Source organism: Triticum aestivum, chromosome 6D, assembly GCF_018294505.1.
Source record: "Triticum aestivum cultivar Chinese Spring chromosome 6D, IWGSC CS RefSeq v2.1, whole genome shotgun sequence".
Taxonomy (NCBI): Eukaryota; Viridiplantae; Streptophyta; class Magnoliopsida; order Poales; family Poaceae; genus Triticum; species Triticum aestivum.
In genome coordinates, this window is record NC_057811.1 from 469,950,416 (window position 1) to 469,959,011 (window position 8,596).

The 8,596-nt window shown below is 39.7% G+C and overlaps 1 protein-coding gene across 7 annotated transcripts; it reads right to left on the reverse strand.

Moving 5' to 3' along the window:
* Positions 1–545: 545 nt before the first annotated feature.
* LOC123142070 (uncharacterized) lies at positions 546–2,733 on the reverse strand. 7 transcript variants are annotated; one of them, XR_006470513.1, is made up of 4 exons: positions 2,457–2,733; positions 2,301–2,369; positions 2,007–2,200; positions 546–766 (listed from the first exon to the last, which is right to left on the reverse strand). XR_006470513.1 is itself a non-coding variant. In XM_044561094.1 (4 exons), the coding sequence occupies exons 1-4, from the start codon at positions 2,524–2,526 to the stop codon at positions 707–709; spliced, it is 315 nt and encodes a 104-aa protein (XP_044417029.1). In that variant the 5' UTR covers positions 2,527–2,733; the 3' UTR covers positions 546–706. The 7 variants fall into 7 exon arrangements, 2 of the variants coding, with proteins under 2 accessions (XP_044417029.1, XP_044417028.1); XM_044561094.1 differs by having other exon boundaries at positions 2,007–2,098; positions 2,277–2,369; XM_044561093.1 differs by having other exon boundaries at positions 2,007–2,101; positions 2,277–2,369.
* Between the last annotated feature and the right edge of the window lie 5,863 nt (positions 2,734–8,596).

Here is an 8,596-nt window from a genome sequence, read left to right on the forward strand (position 1 = left end):
TGAAACAGAAAAAGTGCAAGGTAATCTTACTGTTTGCATGTGAGTCAATTACGTCCCGTAGGTGTGGAACCAATCTGGCGCATCTTGCTGTAATTTTATGGCTACTCAGGTAATCTTACAGTAGCAAGGCGTTCTTGTCTTTTTTGTTTTTGTTTTTTTATATAAGGCTACTTAGGTAATCTTACAGTAGCAAGGTGTTTCTCGCAAAAAAAGGAACGTAGACTTATATCTAAATGAAATATGGTGTTTCTCGCAAGGTGTTTCCTTGTGTATATTTCGTTAGTTCTATTACTCTTTCTATTGTATATTGAATACACCGTGTCTCTAGCAAAAATGAAATATGGTAAATGATTTAAGTAATATAGGCACTATCACAATTCTGTAAGAGGCACTGTGGTAACGGTAAGAAACACAGGGAATAATTCACTCTGTACACAAGGAATTTTTAGTAACAACAGAATAACAAAGTGGTCTAGTACATAGATTGCATGTAGTTGTTCCAAGAAATACCTCACGCAATAAAAATCATCCTAGCAATTACAAATAAAATTCATTTGGACACAATTGAATGCCATATAGCACTAAGTAACCAGCAACATGGAAATTTCAGAAAACACTATTACAAAACAGAATAGTACCAAATTTGAAAACTAACTACTCTTGAACTTGTTCTTCAAGTAGCTTAATTTGTAGGTGACCAGAGATTTTACATCAACTTCATATGTTCAGCAATCTCTCTAGTGACTGAAACATTGTTATCCATGGGCTGTAACCAACATAGTCATCAAAATGAAACAAATAGTTGGTCAGACACACATAATCGTAGAGCAAAATGCCAAAACCGCCAAGGATATAGATGGATCAACATTAAATGGAAGCATGGAACTGAAGAAACACAAATCTATTCTAGTGGTAAGTGGTAAAAATACGAGGAAGAAGAAATTAACCATATATGAATGGATTGCTCTGTAAGACAGGAAAATAGGTTAAATGTGAATATATTCAAAATTTCCAAGTATATAAGAATCTAATGCAAAAATGATTGTGTGGATCTTCTTTACAGTATCCATGGCTAAAGAATAAATTAAATTCAAGGAACCAGCTGGCTAGAATCACATGATTACTCGCCAAAAAAGTATATTCCTATCTGGTTTATTCTACAGAAAACAAACAAGCAACAGCCTGAATGCAAAATCAACATTCCATGTTATAGAAGATTACTTCTGGACTAAGGGTAGGTTAAACAAAAAAATCAGCAATGTTTGATAGGACGGATGAGGGTCAGGGTCCACCTCATGGTAATTAAAATAAATCTAACTCAGCTTTCATGAATATTGACAAACTGGGAGATGGTCAGTGTGCACCAACGTAATGTTTCCAAAGAGCCACATATGTAAATCAAACGCATCGTATGGATTCAACCCAAGTTTGCCAGCTATTGTAAGAATTCTGAGAGACAAGGTAATATACACAGAGCCAACAAAAAATAGGAGCATATCCAACTAATAAATATTCCAAACTTGCTTGCGATGTAGATTGCATCGCTTGTTTACATCGACGTAAAATAAGAGCACGTCCAGCTATATCCTTCTGTCAGCGTGCATCAATAGACCAAAACTAGAAATAAAAAGTTGCTTGACCATTCATTATTTGCCTTCAGCTCAGTCTAAAAATCCAAGAAGCACACCTGAGAAAGGTTAGTGTACTGCAGGTGTATGCACTACTTTCACAGAAGCTTAGTGCTTCCATGTATTGGTAAAGGAAAACCAGATTCTACATCTTTCATTTTGCTAATTGCTACCTAGAGAGTTCTGAAACCTCACTAGTGTTCAGGTCTGCACCTAGAGAGTTCTGAAGCCTTACTACTGTTCAGGTCTGCACCTGGAGAGTTCTGAAGCCTCACTAGCAGTTTTCAGAACGAGTTAACATTTAAAAAAGAGACACGTTTGTGTCCTTTAGCAAGTCATTGAATCAATAGACCCTATAGAGGAATAACACTAGAGTACCTTCTTAGATCCAGATAAAGGTGATAGCTCTGTTTCTTGACTTTCTTGTCTGTTTTCGATGAACTGTTCCTTCTTTCTTCTTAGGAGCTCCACTGCTACAAACAAAAGGAACCATGTCCAGCCGTTTTCACTTAGAGTGGAGTAGGGATGCTGCTACTGTATTAGGATGGTCATCCCATCATTGTGAATCTGCTCTGTTGCAGAAGATGGAATAGAAGGAAACCAGAAAGGGTAAAGCACAAGAAAATGTAAACAAAAAATAAGCTGTACCCGAGCGAAGGTCTATTCCATCACCTCCTTCAGTATGCAAGCTCCCCTCTTTTCTTTCATCTCCTTTTCTGGTCTTCTTCCTTTTTCTTTGCCCTGTTTCCAAAAAATCAAGAACCCTAACCCTAAAAATTGAGAAATTCATGGAGGAAAGGGGAAGGAATACGAGGTGGGAGATCTTACCGGAGAGCAGACCACCGGAGGTGGAGAGGTACGTCGAAGAAGGTCGTTGCCACCGCCGAGCTCGCACCATATCGTTCCACTGCCCAATTCGCCTCCTAGTCGCCACGGCATAAAGAGAGAATGGGGGAGTACTCCACGCACGAGAGAGGGGAGTGGCCCTTGCCTCCAGGTTGTCCCACCGGCAACGTTGCCGTAGCCGTCGCTGCCTCGGCCTCCGCAGTCGTCAGGGAGGAGGGACCGAAGAGAGAGGAACGGTGACGAGCCCACCCGCCGCTCGCAACTGATTAGAATTTTTTTTTGAGAGATTAGAGATAATGGTACGGGGGTGGGATACCTCCTATCAGCCAACCGCTTCCATCAATGTAAGATTACAGCAGGGGATTTTTTTATATATCGGTTGGAATTTGCTTAAGCTAGACTGTGGCTCGGTTGATGGACTAGGGTGAAGAATTTGTTATTCTTCACCCTGGGTTATTAATAGAGTTTCTATATATATATATATATATATATATATATATATATATATATATATATATATATATATATATATATATGTATGTATGTATGTATGTATTGACCCCCTTCTTCAAATTAGATCTTTCGGATGCGGGATGAACTCCTAGCACCAGATCGTATGCGAGCAATTCAAGAGGAATTGGCGGCATTCTTCCTTGACCACATGATCGCTAAAAACGGAGAATAGTATGTGGACCCTGTGTTCATATATAATTAGGAGATTATATTGTAAGAGATAATTATTGTATATATGTAGCCGGTAGTGTCGGATAGATATACGAGAACTTGTTATTCGACCAATCTCTCGGAGAAGGAGAGGTGGTCGATATCACTTCTCTCTGTATGCATATGTTCATGACGATCTTCTGTTTCCTTCATTTGCTTACTAGCTAGCGTGTCTAGTCCTCTCTATATGTATATAGTACGTAGCGTCGACCAAGCACGGAGATAAGAGAGGACACTTTTCTCTATTAATTAGCTAGCTAACACAATATATGAAACACCTAAATTAACCCACCAAAACCCCCCACCCCCCCCCCCCCCCCCCCCTTCAAAAAAAAACCCCAGCCCCTGAAATGCTGACGTGTGGATGCCTATTGGTCCCGGTTAGTGCCACCAACCGGGACCAAAGGCCCTCCTGCTTGAGCTCGCCGCACCGGCCACGTGAAGGCCCATCTGTCCCGGTTCGTGTAAGAACCGGGACTAAAGGGCTAGAGCATTAGTAACGACCCTTTAGTCCCGGTTCAAAAACTGGGACAAAAGGCCCTTACCAACCGGGACAGATGACCCTTTTTCTACTAGTGAGATCATCTCACTTTAACTATACAAAGTAATTTGTGAAGATATATGTTCCTTAATTTGATCCCACCGTCCATGACTAAACATATGTGATTAGTTGATTTGATTATTGTAATTAGTTTATTTCTTTAGTTCGCTGGAATCTCTTGATGTTTCCTTTTAGTTTAGAAGAATCTTATGGCTAATGCATTTAGTGTTTTGTCTCTGATGTCTTTCCCAAAAAGTGTACCTGATTAGACAAACTCTAGAGGCAGCCACCATGGGCTGCCAGTTATAACAACCTTATTTTTTTTGCAGCAAGGTACTGTGAAAGAAGAGGAGATGGATACGACTTTGAGATCTGGCATTCTCCCTGTTAGTGCTAATAGATTCAAATACGGAAAGAAACATAGGATTTCACAGACCGTACATCGCAGGCCAATCAACAAAGAAGGTAAATCTGCAGAAAGAACTGTTGTTTGTTAATTCCTTTTCACGTACTCATTTTTGTTTTTAAACCATCTTTGGACAGTACCTGAATATGCACGCAAGAGGATCACTTTAGCCGATGGACAACACATAGTTCGTGGTAAGAAACTGCCTGTCTCCCCCTATTTATACCACGTTAAGCATACTAATTAACATGAATTGGCCGTTAAATTCAATAGGTACCCGAGGTTAGGGGTACATATAGATGAGCTGAGATATTATTTCCTGTTTGCAAATAAGGTGACACTATATAGACAACATGTTGGCAGTTTGAACAGCTTAATAGACACAAAGAAATTTCCATTGCCTGTTTGTAGCCTAAGCAAGGCGTTTGCAACGAGTGGCCAAAGAATAGTAATCCCTTGCCGTCCTTGCATTGTTCTTTCTAAGAATACTGGTAGGCTGCATCTTGACAACGTTTGCTATCTATTGCAGTACTTTTCCTCTCACTTCACAAAAGAATACCTCAAGACTCAAGAGACACATGTATGAAGGGCATACTAATTTGCCAATCAAAGTTGGCAACGTGTCAATGTTGTTGCTTGGCTTATCATGGGAGTCGACAAGAGATCTACCATCACAACAAACTGGGCTCAATTCTTTCACATGACAAATATGAGAACAGGAGCACCATATGTGTTTGCATTCGAGGAACTAGCGGGGGAGCTCCATCTCACCGTACACTCCCCCTGATAGCGGCACAGGCAGCCACCGTCATTAGCTGATAATATAGCTTAGGTTCAGGAATTACATCATGTACTGCTTTTGTGGCCCATGTAATCTGCTTTGCATCACCTTATGCTTTCGACTCGGCTACTTGGTTGTATGAACTGGGAAGTACCAATGCTCCAAATGGTCTAACTGTAGAGCCAACACCTTTCATAGGATTTAGAGTGCCTCAATGCGTTGAGTAAATCAATTCTATGTTTCTTCCTTTTACAAATGTGTCGTAATTATTATTCAAATAGTGCTTGGCCTTAGTTGTTTCTAAATCAACCAAATATGCATGGTTTGAATACTCGGCTCGCTCTCGCTTTTTGCACCATCGGCGCAACGGGTCATCTACTCTTAAGGCTCTCGCTTTAGTGCATTCAATCATAGCATGTAAATCATTTTCCTTTGTACATTCACAAATGCTGCAGATTACATCCTTCTCAAGAGTTTTGAATTTATTTAGCTTTGTGGGCAAAGAACCAGTCGCTACTCTCCAGCCGAACATTTTAATTCTCTCTGATATTTTCGCCTTCCAGATCATGTCCTAAAAACTCCATATGTTTCAGATTCTTAGAAGGATGTAATACTGGTCAGTAATTGTAACTGCAAACCTCAGTCTCTTGGTTTTGTTTAATACCGGACCATTTGTTTCTCTTAATCACTCTCATGATACTTATTCTCATATCCATGCATGTATTTGAAGCTAACTAAAGAGTTTCCTATTCTGAGAAGGGTTCAAGCAATTCACTAAAAATTGTAGGTAGCATGGACTGGTCACTTGGAAATTATTGTATTTTGCTTAGACAGAATATTTATTCCAGAGTTGACAGGTTGTTGACAAGTTGCTGGTGACCACATTGGTCTATTTCTGAGGTGTTACTTGAGATCTTCTATCTCAACCAAGAATTGAAGAAAGCATGAGTCACAACCAAGAATTTATTTTTGGACACACCTTTGTTGTCATTTATTTTGCTCTATGGCCCTGTAATTTGCTCAGAATTAGGCCAGGTCTGGCCACCACTCACAACCCCATGCATAGACATGTAGAAGGGCAGAGAGGCTGCAGCATCACTACCCTTGGTCGTCATGCCGTGACACTGCCCTTGTTGATAGTATGTTAGTGTTTCCTCGCGTTATATTGTGAGATCGCTGTAAGTTGGCATCTTCGAGTTGCTTCCAATGGCTAAATTTCAATGTCAGTTGTAGAGTTTTTCAAGCACGCAACGGTTCCAACAATTTATAGCAGTGGTTTTCATTTTTGTTGCGTTTTCTAGAGGCTAGAACTTTGATGGGTAGTTCTTAGTGTGATTCTATGGATACAGAGCCCAAGTAAACCGCTTCTCATCGCCTGTATTGATCGTCGATTATCTTAGTATACAACACATTTTTCATATACAAGATTTGACCGAATGGTTCTGATGCCACAAAGTAACCGTGCTTTGTTAGTACATATGTGAATACTTATACTTTATTCAAGACACATTCAGTTTCTTTTTTCCTTTGCAAATAGTCTGTAGATGTAGCGTTGGTCTGAGCCCCTAAAGTGTCGTATACTATTTCCTGCCTGGATGATGATGTTGAAGGAATTTCTGTTATGAACAATGAAAACATTCAACCACAGTCACTATGAACAATTGACTGAACAAGTTTTCAGCGCCGATGATCCACCAATCACACTGACTAATGTTCATCACTTCATAACGCTCCCTATCTACCTTTCTTCCTAATAGCATTGTAAATATTCTATCGTAAGCTTCTTAGAACACTATATATCATGAATAATTAATGTGTTCCAATTTTTCCTAAATATATTTATGTTCACTCTTTCAATACTTGCCTTACTCTCGCCCCTTGCGCCATCAGCGCAACGGGTCATCTAGTGGGGTTAAACCCTCAGCAATATGTACCATCTTTCAGATTGCTTTGGCATGCCAGTTGAAGAGAAGGTGTTTAATTGTTTCATTGCTATTACAGAAACAACATCTCTTATTCTCTTTCCAATTTATTTTTGATAAATTATATATTTTCAAAAAACACCCCGCCTTGCAGGTACCAAAATGATTTTAATATTGAGGGGGACTTTTATTTTTACATATCAATCTGTGGACGAGCGGAGTGTTTGTGCTCATCAAGAACTGGTATATTGTGTGGACAATTATCAATGCAACGTAACAATGCATGAACAACTTTTCATTTTTGTTTTTGCCTGTGCACTCAAACAAGAAGCACGTGTGTGCATTGCAATGCAGACATTCCAGCAGTTGACGACACAATAATAGCTAGTTGTTGGTAGACATTCACGATATCACAAGTGGGCCCGACGACAACACAAAACAAGATCAGTTGGGTTTGATCAGATGCACAATTAGCCAGGCTATCTGACGGACAAGCCATCGATTGAAACAAACAAAAGTTCCAAACGATTGATTACAAGGGAAATATCAATAAATACTCCCTCCCTTCCGGTTTAGTTGATTCATCTAAAAAATTCAAAGTTCCATTATATTATTATTAGGCTCACTTTGAGTCTAGTTGTGTTAAATAACTTTGAGTCCCACACCATATTTAATTCATAGAGATGAGAGAGAGAGAGAATTAGTGGTCATGCATGCATCTTTTTCTACATACACCATGCAAGTCCAATAAGAGGGAGGGTCATGCATTTATTGTTTTGGGAGTCGATCATGTGGGAAATATTTCATTGGGCAGTTTTTCATCCAAAAAACTCGTGCCATCCACTCACAATCTACCTTGGTTGATGAGATTTCAAATTTGATCCCTCTAAGAGCAAGTATAATAGGGTGACATAGGCAGGCTGTAAGACTTTAAATATTATACTTTTATCGAGTTGGGGGAGAGAGAAGAGAAGTGTGGTACTGATTAACAACCGGCTGTATCACGCGCTCCTAAACACTTTGTGAGAGAGGAAGGTGGACCATGTATCAACAAAGTAGTACATATTTATATGTCACTATTATACTTGCTGGCTATAAGCTTAGCTATAGATGATGCAGCAAGATCATATAGACAACATGGGCTATACTGTTAACCATGCTCTAAGCCGGAAGAGAGGGAGTAGTACACAGACCTCCAAGTTATAATCATTCCTTGGATATTTACGTGGACATATAATGGAGCTTAGCACAGTACACACTGTTGTACATTGACGGTGTTACATTTTTTCCACAACACACGGTAAGTAAACACAAACGAGAAGCGACACTATCGTACACACATACAATTTAGCTATGCTTCCATTGCTCCCTAAAAAAAGCTATGCTTCCAAGGCCACAATACACGAGTCTTATAGTTTTTGGACTTTACTTAAATATGATTTGTAGTCGACTGATGGTGCTTATTTCTTGCCAAAGACAAGGTTTCCATATGGTAAATAGTGACAGATAATTCCATAAGTTTTCTTCATCTTGGTTGCCTCCATCTCATTCTCCTTCAAGAACGCAGTCGACACTACCAAACTATTAGTGCACTTGTTTGGCTGTAGCTTGATGTAAATGTTGTACCCAAGGCTGGCCAGACAAGGTTGGTCTAAAGAGTACTACTGGGAGACGATGCTCCCTGGTTCACCCATGCCATCAATCTTGAGGGTGTTCGCGCAACATCTTGGTTGCCTCCACTATCTCATT